This window comes from Lycium barbarum, chromosome 7 (assembly GCF_019175385.1).
Source record: "Lycium barbarum isolate Lr01 chromosome 7, ASM1917538v2, whole genome shotgun sequence".
In the NCBI taxonomy this organism is placed as follows: Eukaryota; Viridiplantae; Streptophyta; class Magnoliopsida; order Solanales; family Solanaceae; genus Lycium; species Lycium barbarum.
Window position 1 is genome coordinate 105,285,165 of NC_083343.1, and position 13,856 is coordinate 105,299,020.

Sequence of the window (13,856 nt, forward strand, 5' to 3'; positions counted from 1 at the left end):
CCACTTCATCTTCTTCAACTTAAATTCTAACCTTGCTGCTCCTTTAAATGCTTAGAACACCTTAGGAACTTGATTTTTCTTGCAACACTTGAGGTTGATCAAGGGCTGCCATGGCCGTGAGCTAGGCAGCCATGGCTGTTCATACTTCCTTATTCAATTTAGCAATTTAATGGTGTAAACAAAAGCTGGCCGTGAGCTTCATGAAGTTGCTGCCATAGCCATGGCCGTGTGGTTCTCTCTCTTGCTTAGGAGCTTCTCTCTCTTTCACTAAGTTTGTGAAGATGAATCATGAACAATGCTTGGTCATCAACTAGTTTATATATGCTGCCCACCTATGAGACATGTGTCCCACTATAGCATGGACCAATCAGATTTGGCCATGTTGTAGTGGGGCCCACTTAGCACTACTTAATCTTAATTAGGCTAATTAATCCTTAATTAATCACCAATCCCCAATTAATAATCTAATCATGGTTAATTAATCCATAATCTCCACTAATATTTCTACACTAATTGTAATTAATTAGCAGATCATGCACTTATTAAAATCGGGGATTAAAAGTCCTTGTCTCATATCCCAAAAATAATCTTATCCTTGAATTTATGTCGATTAGCTCACGAATAATCCAATGTATAAAAATACGAGGTATAACATCTAGCTTTCAACTAAAGTCAATCATAGTATTGACTACTTGTTACATCTACTTATTTTTAAATTAATTGAATTAAATCAAAATTTTAATTAATTGTTACTCAATCCTATATAATACGTAGTTAAATGGAAGCAATTCAATGTTTCAATTAAAGTCAGTCATAAGTTTGACTACTTGTTATGTCCACTGCATTTATTTCATTTTTAAATTAGATCTAAACTTACTAATCGTCTCTCAACTCTATCTAATACTTAGCTACATTGAGATAATTTAATGTTTCACTTAAAATCAACCATAGTGTCAACTACTTTTTACATATATCTTATTTTGAATTGATTGGATTGAATAAAAAGTTAGCAAACATTTTTACTTAGCTAAATTGAAGGAATTTAATGTTTCAATTAAAGTGAACCATAGTGTTAACTCCTTGTTAAATTCACTATTTTTGTTTAAATTGATTGAATTAGATCTAAACTTACTAATTGTTACTCAATCTTATATAATACTTAGCTAAATTGAAACAATTCAATATTTCAATTAAAGTCAATCATAGTGTTAACTACTTGTTATCCATACTTTTAAAAAAAAAAATTGAATTAAATCCAAACTTGCTAATTGCTACTTAACTTTATCTAGCATTTAGTTAAATTGAGATAATTAAATGTTTCAATTGAAATCAACCATAGTGTCGACTTTTTCACATATATTTTATTTATAATTGAATCAAAACTTACCAAACATTTTACTCAATAATTCATATGAATACTTAGCTAAATTGAAGGAATTCAATGTTTTAATTAAAGTCAATTATAGTGTTGACTACTTGTTACATCCACTATTTTTGTTTAAATTGATTGGATTAGATCTAAACTTGCTAATTATTGCTCAATTCTATCCAATACATTGCTAATTGAGATAATTCAACGTTTCAATTAAAATCAACCATAATATTGGCTACTTGTTACATCTTTTTTTTTTTAAATAAAAAATAAAAAAATTGATTAAATAAATTAAAAATTGCTAATAGTTACCCAATCATATACTATAATACTTAGCTAAATTAAAGAAATTTAATTAAAGTCAATCATAGTGTTGACTACTTATTACATCCACTATTTAAAAAAAAGTTGATTGAATTAGATCTAAACTTATTAATTGTTACCAATTCCATCTAATACGTAGCTAAATTAAGATAATTTAATGTTTCAATTAAAGTAAACCATAGTGTTGACTACTTGTTACATCCACATTTTTTTTTAATTGATGAAATTGAATCAATAGTTATCAATTTGTCTTATATAAGTAATACTTAGTTAAATTGAACCATTTCGATATTTCGATTAAAGTTAACCATAATGTTGAGTTGTTACATCCACTATTTTAAAAAAAAAAATGATTGACTTAAATTAAAACTTGTTAATTGTTACTCAATTATATCTAATGATTAGCTAAATTGAGTTAATTTAGTGTCTCGATTAAAGTCAACCATAAAGGAATAAATGAAAAAATAAAAGATGAAGAGAAAAGAGGGTAAATGAATGTTGGTCATCAATGTAAAATATGAACTTTGTTTCATCATAATCTTTTGAAAAAAACAAAAAAAGCCATAAAAAGAAATAAAAGAAAAATATAAGCTTCTCCCGTCTTTGTGATGACCAATGAAAAAAAATGAAGAATTTATATACATGTTAGTATGTACTTTTATAAATCTTTGTTAATAATTTTATTTTTATTTTTACTAGAATATTTTTTTATGTAACCACAGATATAGCCTTATATCAAAAAGTACATAGGTATGTAGATCTTAGGAATTGGAAGAAGATATGCTTTCCAACGAAGATATTTTTGAATAGTATTTTTTTGGAAAATAGGCATGCAAAAATTTGCCTATACTGTATAAGAAAAAAAATAGGTTGTATAATAAGTTTTACTTTTTTTTCTTACTATAGGTAATTGGTCATCTGATGACCAATAAAACCAACAAGAAATAAATAAATAAATAAATAAATAATAGGAAAATACATACATATATATATATATATATATATATATATATATATATATATATATATATATATATATATATATATATATATATGTTGTATACTAGGTTCTACTTTTTTTTTCTTACTACAGGTAATTGGTCAACACCTATTTGATGACCAATAAAACAACAAGGAATAAATAAATAGAAAATAGGTATGTGTATATATATATACACACACTGTATAAGAAAAGTATACATTAAAAAATAATGTATGATTTTCTCTGGTGATTGTCATTGGGAAGAAAAATGAAATAATGATCTTGGGTGAAGAGAGTAAAATTTGAATGAATTTGAAATTTGCTTCTAAATTTTTTAGAAAGAGCATAAACGTAATAGAAACGATGGCATTTATGCAATTTGTGTCAAAAGTCCACTTGAATTTACATTAATATTCCTAAAAAGGTGTGGTTATGCTAAATTATGTCATTTATGATTGTGCCAAATATATTTTTTTCAAAGTGAATTGGGCTTTGGCAGCAGCCATAGGCCATCATTGTCTGGTTTTGAAAAGCACAAGACGTATAATGCTTTAAGATTCGTTTTTGATTCGCATTGACCCATGTTTGCAAAACCTTTTTCTTTTCCAAGGGTGTGTTTGGTAGGGAGGAAAATGCTATTCGGAAAACGTTTTCTAATTTTGGAAATTTTGAAAAATATTTTTTTTGGCAAATAAATTTCTTAAAAATAAAGTAAAATGATTTCTCAAGTGAAATTTGGAAAAACAAGTTTCTTAGTCACATTCTATATTGATTGTCTCCTCTCTACACTCCGAACACATTCTAGAGTCCAGAACCAAAATAACCTCAGAAAAAAGTTTTTGAACCAAACTACCCCAACAAAAAAAAAAGTTACAAAACCATTTACTGCGCTAAAACACTTAACTGGGACGACACCGTTAAGTGCTTTAGCGCAGTAATTTACTGCGCTAAAGGGTCCTTTTTTTGCCCTTTTGGTTAACCCCTCTTTCATTACACTTTTTGACGTACTTTGACCATAGATTAATCATGTTTCGGGACCCCGAAACTTTAATATTTTATATAGAACCCTACTTATTTTTTTGCGATTAATAAGTTAGGCTTAATACATCAATGATAATAAAATCTTCGGATTGCCGTTTTAGTGGTTGAAAAGTGCTCGAACGTCATTTTGTTTGAAGGCTTGGTGTCATTAGCTTTAAGTTCTTTATGAATACTTAAACTTGTTCATTAATAATAAACCAAAAGTAATAAAAACGCAATCATTAAAAAAAAAACTTAAAATACATTCATCAATTCATGCCCTTGAATTGATGAAAAGCTAAACATACTAATATTCTTCAAAATAACAACATCATCATAAATTAAATTTAAAACTAAAATCACAACATTCTTAATCATCATTGTTATACTTGATTTTAACCCGGGTTGAAGCGGAGTACAACATATTGGAGATTCCTATATTGCTTTGTTTTAAGGAGTCACCACCTAATTAATTTAACGATGAATTAGGACATCTAAATGTTAACTAAGGTAAAGTTAAAACTAAACCTCTGTTAATAGTCTGCTTAACCAGTATGATTCTAGGTAAGGGCTCTATATTATCCTAAAGGGAAGGGGTTAGGCATCCTTTAGAATCCGTTAACTTACGGTTATCCGACCAAACTTAGGTTAATTAATTAAGATTAAAGATGCAAATATAATATTTAAAATTAATGAAAATAGCTTATAGATACTGCTAAAGTTTTAAAGAGAATATAAAATGTTGCTTTAGAGAAAATATAATGATTTGCATAGAGAAGATTTTAAATGCCATTTCGAATAAAATTTATAAAATTGCTAAAGCTCTAAGTGATAATGCTTTTGAAAATAAGATTTGAATAGAATATATAAATAGAAGAAAGCACGGTTTTTGTGCAACGTTTTAATAAATATTTGAAACAACTCAAATGGCGAGATATTAATGATTCTTTTGTTTTTACGATTTAAGAGTATAAACAAAGATACAAAATAGATAATGCGAATCTTAAATAAAACTTATATTGTGTCAATATGATGATGTAGAAATGCTTTATTTTTCCTTAAATATGATGGAGAAGAGACATAAATTTCCTTCCTTTTCATTAGCTTTATTAATTATGCTTAGTTAAAATAATATGTGATTGATTCCAAATTTGAAGAGTTATTTACGAAAATATGCTTGAATTTATATTTACGGAATAGTGGTGTTTTGGAAATCAAAAATATGAATTTGTGCCATCAATTATTCTAGAAGCAAACATTATAGATTCTATGAATAATTTTAATGTGGGGAGAAGAAAATGAAACTTATGGGATTAATTATTGGTTTTATTTAAACTAACTACCCGTTGCTAAAACTAAACCTATTAATTCATTACGATTCATCTAGGTTAAGAAAAAATAAAATAATATAAAGTTAGTCATACAAAGCCAATCAAAATATGCAACAATAAAATAAAGTAGAGGGGGAGAAAAGATAAAATGGATCTGGCCCATTTTAAAGCCTGACTGCTGGAACTGTTCACGTTATCTGGCTTAGGCCCAATGAATTTTCTTTATATTGCTGCCACGGACAGAACTGGACACGAGAGGAATCATGTTGGGCTTTTCGCCCAACACCAAATGCGGAAGAAGAAGAACCCGAGGGACTCGTAGGCGGTGGTCATGCATAAAATGAAAGGAAAAGGATTAGCATATAATCAACGAATAAGACTAAACATACAAAATGAAACTCAAAGTAGATCAGCAGGCGTGCATATGCTACGTATATCTAAACGTGAAATGGAGACAGAGAGGAAAGAAAAGGGCTTAACAACTAGATGCATAAGCATACTAAAAAAAACTTAAACATGTTTCAAATGTATTTCTATACTTGATGGACTGATCAGTTAAGAAATAAAAATGAACAAGCTCAAAACACAACAGCAACGGCAAGCAAACAATATAGCCTGCTCAAACAAAACCTATGTAAACCAAACAGCTATGACCAATGCTAATGTATTACAGGCCAGCACATATTTCAAACAAGTTCACTAGCACATCCTTGGCAAGTTAGGATCATTTAAGATTAAGATTTCATCTAGACATATCTTTAAATTAGCATAAGAAAACAAATAAGGAATGTTTATTGAGGGTTCAAAACTCATTATTCAGTCCAAGCAAACTCAGAACAGTTTCTATGTCAAGCACACAAAACAATTCCTATTTATGAATCATTTTAACCAAACACCTTACCATATACTCTAAACCAAACCAACGTATGTAGGAAGTTTCAACATTATTCTTTAAACACTATTTAAGCATAGCCATAGGTTCGACAAAATTAACTGATTTGCCGACTGAAATATGCATAACAGATCGACTCAAAAGAAAAGTGAAATCACCATAATAAATCATGCATCAAACAGAGCAGTTCTTAAGGTTTATCTATTTCAATGATTCGTTTTAACATGATATTAACATAGAGCATTTACGCAGGTTCATAATACTCAGGTAAGAGAACAACAATTGAAGCATCCAATGAGTTCATGGGTATGATTATGACACATAATCAAACAGGACTCAATCGAAACAACTTATAGACTAGATTGAATCATATTAAACATCACACTGATTCAGACAAATTCCACCCGAAACACAAGATTTGCCATCATTTTGATTGGCCAGAGTTTAAAATAGGGATTAGGCTAAACTGTGATATACTGAGGTTCAACATAGCACATATTCACATGGGAAACATTAGGGTTTGTACTCACCTAAAAGGACCATAACAAACATGGTAACAATGGCTAACTAATCAAACTAATTTAACAAAATATTTAGAACATATGGTATACTCTACTGATTTGGTTACTCTAATAACATGTTGTCATGTTAAAATCATATTTTGATTAACAGAAGAAACTGTAATTCAAGTAGAACATTGTGATTACTTATTTAAGATAAATAAACATGCTTATGCAGGCTAATGATTGAATTAAGCTAAATTTGGACTAAACTAACAACTAAACAGATGCAAGCGTCCAATTATAAACAAGCTAATGACAAATCAACATGTATTTGGATCAAGCTACACCAGTATGAACACATAACCCATATAAAATACTAAGCCGAAATTAAACCAACTGAGGGAGGGTTGTTTACATTCTTAACAAGCTAAACTGAATTCTCATAAATAGACATGCTTAACCACACAAACAAACCAAACACAGAAACAGGGTCTAATTTTCTGATAACTAATCATTCAGATTTATACAGCAATACGCAACTTGAACAACTAGCATGATTAACTCACATATTTGATTTAGATTAAAACCAAGCTATCACACCTAATACATGTAATGGCATAAACAGAGACAAACTCGATGATTAAACCATCATACAAACTAATTAAGTCCGAATTAACATCAACATACAAGCAAACTATCCATTAAACCAAACTGATATAACTAGTTGGCCTGTTTTAAACTTACATAGCGATTAAGAAAAACACAGATAAGACAGAAAGTAAAAGGGAAAGGGGGGGAAATTACATTCTTCGGGTGCAGCGAAATGGGTGCGAATCTCTGATCTACACTCGAACACTTTGAAATTCGAACTTGCGTATGCTCGGATTTGCAACCACACCAAGCAGATAAAAGCAGGAAATGAAAATAAACGTTCTAGAATTTGACTAGATATTTTGAGCCCATGATTTACTAGAGAAACTGGGTTTTATAGAGATTTGAGGCGGCTAATGAACTAGTATCAATGGTGATTTTCACTGAAAATAAACTCGTTCCTCTTTAGGGGGTTTTTTCGGGGCTCTCTCCAAACTCCCCTCTCCAGGAATTCTCACCTCCTTTTTATACTGTCTTTTTCCTGTATTGTGTTGAAGAAAGAAAAAAAAAAGGGAAACACGCGTGGGGGGATAAGGGTATGGTGGATGTCAGAGGTGGGTGGAACAGAGTCGAGTGGGGGTGTGATGGAGGTAGTGGAGGTGTCAGAGCAGTGGAGGCGTGCGGTGTAACGTGGTGGGGAAAATCAGTGGGGGGTGTGTGCGCAGAGCAGTGGAGGTAACGTGGTATGGGTGTGGAGAGAGAAACAGTGGGGTGGCGATGCAAGTGGGGGGAATCGGAGAAGAGGGAGAGAGGAAGGAGAAGAATGAAGCGGAAAAGAGAGTGAGGGAGACGACGGCGAAAGGAAAGGAGGGGAAGGGAGAGAGAAGGAGGGGAAACGGCGGAGATCAGGAAGTGAAGGGAAACCCTTTAGGGTTTCCTTATCACGAACAAAATGGGCTGGACCCGGTCCATTTGTGGACCGGGTCAATTTTGGACCGGGTATTAAAAAAGATGGCTAGTGAATTAAAACATGGACTGTTCTAAAAATTGGGATCAAAATATGGGCTGGTCAAGAAATATTTATGAGTTGATTGGGCTTTGATTTGGGATCCGATAAATCAAAAATACGGACTGAGTGCATGAAATAGTTTGGCTTCTAAATTTAAATAAAAGGCCTGTATAAATAACTTGTGTTAAAATATTGCTCAATATGAAATGTGCAATCATTAATGCTCAGATAAGAAATGGCGTTGTAATAGCCGTGTAATAATATTTCAAAAATCCACAGTAAAATAAATACTATTATTTAATTATGCAAAGATAAATGCGATGCGTGTGCGTAAGCTGGTAAAATGTCGAAAATGATAAAAAACTGTGAATTATAATAATAGTAATAAATAATAATAATAATAATAATAATAATAATAATAATAATAATAATAATAATGATAATGATGGCTAGTAACTGTAATAGAATAATGAAACGCCGGTATTGATAAGAGGCTAGTAATTATAGTAAAATATAAATATATATGTTTTTTTTTTAATTTTTTCCAAAAATATTAGAAGCATAAATAGGTATTTCGGAGGAGAGGCGGGACATGTCAACAACTTGTCCCTCTTTGCCTGATAATGATGAAAGAATTTTCGGGCAAAGACGTTGACTTAGTAGCCTATTTTGTCCCGGCTAAAGGATTATGGGGCCTAAGGGCAAAGAATATTACGGTCGAACTCTGGTCTATGAATCGCCTACATATCTCGGGTTGTACGAGAATCAGGTCGAGTGTAGTTCTGGGATGTCTACGACACTTATGACTGGAAAATTACGATTGGTGCGCATCTTTGCAAAATATTGTCCCAGTGTCGAGTTATGATGACACTGGGTATTGTGATAGAACTCTGAAAATTGAGTGTGCTGGAACGCGAACGGGAAATTTGGGAATTGGAGCCGAGTGTTCGAGGTAGATCTTTGACCCTTGTCGGGAAGTCTGCTCATCCTTCACGACGTATTGCCCCAGTTCGCTGCCGAAGAAATAGTTCCACGTTGCGCTAAAGCTCCTGCGAAACTTTAAACTAGATAAAAATAGTCAGTGAAATAAATATTGAAGTAAAGCGATGCAAGTGCGGCGCAATGCGACTGCGAGCATATGCAGAGCATTAACAAAATAATAATAAAACAAGGCAGGTGCGGTGCTACGTCTTATGCAGAAATTTCAAAAGGCGATGCGCAGCCTTATGCAAAATTTACAAAGGGCGGTGCGCAGTCCGTGCAACATGAAAGCGATGCAAAAGGCGGTGCTCAGCCTTATGCAGAAATTTTCAAAAGGGCGGTGCATGGCCCATGCAACATGAAAGGCAGTGCGCGGCCTTATGCAGAGATTTCCAAGGGCGGTGCGCAGCCCATGAAATATATGAAAGCGATGCAAAGGGCGGTGCGCAGCCCATGCATCATATGAAAGGCGGTGCACAGCCTTATGCAGGAAATTAGAAGGGCGGGGCATGGCCCAAGCGATTATGAAAGCGATGCAAAGGGCGGTGCGCAGCCCATGCATCATATGAAAGGCGGTGCACAGCCTTATGCAGAAAATTAGAAGGGCAGTCCATGGCCCAAGCAATATATGAAAGCGATGCAAAAGGCGGTGCACAGCCTTATGCAGAAATTTAAAAGGGCGGTGCATGGCCGAGGCAATATATGAAAGCGATGCAAAGGGCGGTGCGCAGCCCATGCATCATATGAAAGGCGATGCAAAGGGCGGTGCGTAGCCCATGCATCATATGAAAGGTGGTGCACAGCCTTATGCAGAAATTTAAAAGGGCGGTTAATGGCCCAGGCAATATATGAAGGCGATGCAAAGGGCGGTGCGCAACCCATGCATCATAAAAGGCGGTTGAGCCCGAAATGTCCTATTTTAGGGTGGAAGAACCCGTGCATCCTGTTTTAGGGTGGACGAACCCAAGCATCCTATTTTAGGGTGGAAGAACCCAAGCATCCTATTTTAGGGTGGAAGAACCCAAGCATCCTATTTTAGGGTGGACGAACCCAAGCATCCTATATTAGGGTGGAAGAACCCAAGCATCCTATTTTAGGGTGGAAGAACCCAAGCATCCTATTTTAGGGTGGAAGAACCCAAGCATCCTATTTTAGGGTGGAAGAACCCAAGTATCCTATTTTAGGGTGGACGAACCCAATATCCTATTTAAGGGTGGAAGAACCCAATATGTCCTATTTTAGGGTGGACGAACCCAATATCCTATTTTAGGGTGGAAGAACCCAATATGTCCTATTTTAGAGTGGACGAACCCAAATGCTGTGCGTTTGCGAACAATGATGCTGTGCCTTTGCGGGGCATTTGGAAGTAATAATGCAATGCAGGCGCGGTGCTTTTGCAGTGCGGGACATTTGAAAGCAGTAGTGCGTATGCAGTGCGGAAAATTTAAAGCAATAGTGTCTATGCAGTGCGTGGTATTAAAAATAATAGTGCATGCAGTGCGGGGAATTTAAAGCAATAGTGCATATGCAGTGCGTGGTATTTAAAATAGTAGTGCATGCAGTGCGGGGAATTTAAAGCAATAGTGCATATGCAGTGCGTGGTATTTAAAATAGTAGTGCATGCAGTGCGGGGAATTTAAAGCAATAGTGCATATGTAGTGCGTGATATTTGAAAAAGTAGTGCATGCGCAGTGCATTTGAAAGCAATAATATTTGTGCGTGTTATAGGAAGATTCAAACCGCTCGATGCGCAGTCCCTGCAAAGCTGTAAGCATACTTCGGCTTCCGCAACTGGAAGGCTGGGTGATATTTCACCTTGCTAAAATGTTTCCATGAATAAAATTCCTGCACTCAAAGAAAATTATGAGTTTCGAAATTCGTGTTGATTTTGAATCATCCTTTGCTTCATGACTTTCGTGATGTTTTCTTGATGCTAAGATTCGTATGCCGTGCATTATCGTTGAGGAGTAGCTAAAAATCGGTTCTGCGTTACTCAAAGAAAATTTGTTAGTATAAAAGGAAGTGGTTGCCTTGCGTTGAACATTGAGCTTTGGCTTTGAATCTGCGCTTCTTGTTGCTATGCTATTGCGGAAATCTGATTATGTGAATATGGCTTGGGATAAGCCGTCTGCAAAATTTCTCCAGTTCGGCTATGGGGGAATTGGAATTTTTATTTATTGAGACCGGACCCAACATGGGCGCCTACGTATCCTGCTACTAACAGGAATCAGGTCGACCGTAGTTCATTAAAGTCTAGAAAAGATTACAAGATAGCGGCTATTCCTAAAGATGGGCATGTGGAGGATGATATTCTCGAGTAGCGAGATGATGTCCCTATCAGTCTGCTTGACTTGTTGTACGCTTTCTTTTCAAATGCCTTGGTGCCAGTTTCGATGAATCGCCCTTAACAACAGTTGTCTTTGTGTTTGCAATATTACCGGTTGAAGGCTCTAGCTGTAGCTTTATCTTGCCACTTTCAATCATGCTTTGAATCTTAAATCTTAGTGCTGGACATTCTTCAATGTCATGTCCTTGAATGTTTGAGTGATAAGCACAACTCTTAGATAAATCAAAGTTTGGCGGTGGATGCTTAGGTATAAATCCCTTCTTTGGTTGTAGAATACCCTTAGCACTCAACCTCTTAAATATATTTGCCAATGGTTCATTTAGAGTAGTGAAGCAAAAAGATTTCCTTTTCTTTTTATGTTGAGAGCTTGATTGTGCTTGGTGAACCCGTCGTTGGTAGCCTTGCTGGGAGTTTTGCTGACGAGGACATTGCATAGTGTCATAAGATTGAAAAATTTGGTGACTTTTATGGCATTGCGCTTGATGCATAGTCGTGGAAGAAAATTGGTTTTGCTTCATTTCACTTTGCAGATTTCCTTGTATCTCCGCTTGGAAGGTTTGGTGAACGGCTTGTGTTGCTGAGCTATCTGTAATTCTCCCTTCTTGAATGGCATTCTCTAGTTCTCTACCAATCCTAATCAAATCAGAGAAGTTGTGTGCACAAGCTCCGAGCAACTTATCATAATATAAGTCTTCTTGAATTTGGATGAAGGTTGAGATCAATTCCCTCTCGGATAATGGAGGATGTATTTTTGAAGCTTCTAACCTCCATCGTATGGCATATTCTTGGAAAGACTCATGTGGCGTTTTCTTTACTCTGAGCAAATCGGCTATGTGCGGATCGCCTCCATTGTTAAACTCGAATTGCTTTACAAATCCGCGGGCCATATCTTCCCACGTAAGCCATTTGCTAAAATCTTGTTTAGTGTACCAAGAGAGTGCTGATCCTGATAAACTTTGAATGAACAATCTCATTCGTACGGCTTCATTATGTCCAATACCAATTAATCTGCTGCAATAGTCCTTTAAATGAGCGACGGGATCTCCCTTCCCATTGAAAGTGTTAAACTTAGGTATTTTGTACCCTGACGGAAGCTCAACGTTTGGATGCACACACAAATCTTCATACTTCAAAATCTGGAAATTTCTTGAACATAACTCTTCATTAATGACTTTCCTCAAATTGTGGAGTTCTTTTCCCAAATCTTCATGGCAAAGCGACTTGATTTCCTTTCCAGGCCTTCTATATGGGGACATTGCCAGTTCGTTTTCCTTACTTTTCTCGAATTGAGTGGTGGTTATGGAAAATTGAGGATTAGGAATTATCGCTACTTGATCGGGAGTGTAGGTTGAAGGCATTTGTGGAATGGTATAGGTAGGATCTAAGTGAGGCAAAATGGCTAAGGAAACGTTGCTGGAAGTTGACGTTGTGTTAGGAAGAAGGCTTAAGGTATTTCCCAGATTGGCTACAATATTTTTTTTCGAACCACCTTTCCATTGCTATCGTTTTGTTCTTGCACCAAACCCATACCGGTGTTGAAAGCTTCAAATCTCTCTGCCATTGTAGTCTCGTCCTTAATGCAGATTCGCAGCCAAAACAATGTTCAATGCCAGACAACCTTTTAAAGAAAAAGTAAAACTTCATAAACAAAATAAAATGTTAGTGCATGAAGTAAAAGCTTCATAAACAATATATATATATCTTTTTTTTTTTTAAAGTGATCTAATTAAGCAGGCTCTAGATTAGAGACGACTTGAATCATATAAAGGAAACGAATGGACGAAAATGAATCATCAGCTATTTAGCTCTGACGGTTGAGAATGAATCGGAAGAAAGAAAACTGCATTGGAGTAGAACATGCAATTTTGAAGAAAGGTTGACTCATATCGAACGCCAAAGCTCGGTTCTGAGTTAATTCTTACCAATTCCAGCATATTTTTAAAATAATTTGCCCCAGTTTTAGGACGTATTGAAAAAATGTCTTGGTTGCATCCCAAAATTGTCCCAGTTTCATGCTCCTTCGTTTGGGGAATATTAAAATTTGTAGTAAATAAGACCGGACCTTATATAGGCTGCCTACGTATCCTGTATCCGACAGGAAATCAGGTCAAACGTAGTTCGGGCGATGCAAGAGATTAGCTTAAAGAAGATCATGATTGATCGGGCGCAAGGCAGTTGAATTTAACATACCCGAGAATTACGAAGCACTTGGTGGGTTGCAAAAAATGTCAAAGACAGGAGACCTATGAGATTGTCTTTCGACTTGTATGCCAAAAATTGAAATTAATGGGCGCGCGAAGATAAATTTCAGCGACCTAGAATGACGTGATTGACTGAGCGAAGACTCCGCAGAAGCAAGGTACTTGAACAGTCATTCTTGAACAACATGAAGGCAAAAATCGAACAAATATCGAGAAGTGCCACTTGATAGATTGGACCAATAAATTTGGACATCTACCAATAGAAGAAACGATAAATGCTGAAAATGATAGAAATGGAAAGTA

General features: G+C 35.0%; 1 protein-coding gene across 1 annotated transcript; it reads right to left on the minus strand.

The window, feature by feature from the left end:
* Nucleotides 1-11,342: 11,342 nt before the first annotated feature.
* LOC132601692 (uncharacterized) lies at nt 11,343-12,710 on the minus strand. Its single transcript, XM_060314765.1, has one exon. The coding sequence runs from the start codon at nt 12,708-12,710 to the stop codon at nt 11,343-11,345; it is 1,368 nt and encodes a 455-aa protein (XP_060170748.1).
* Between the last annotated feature and the right edge of the window lie 1,146 nt (nt 12,711-13,856).

Excerpts from the sequence above, each read along its gene's own strand:
- LOC132601692 (XM_060314765.1), bottom strand. The coding sequence starts at position 12,710 with ATGCCTTCAACCTACACTCCCGATCAAGTAGCGATAATTCCTAATCCT.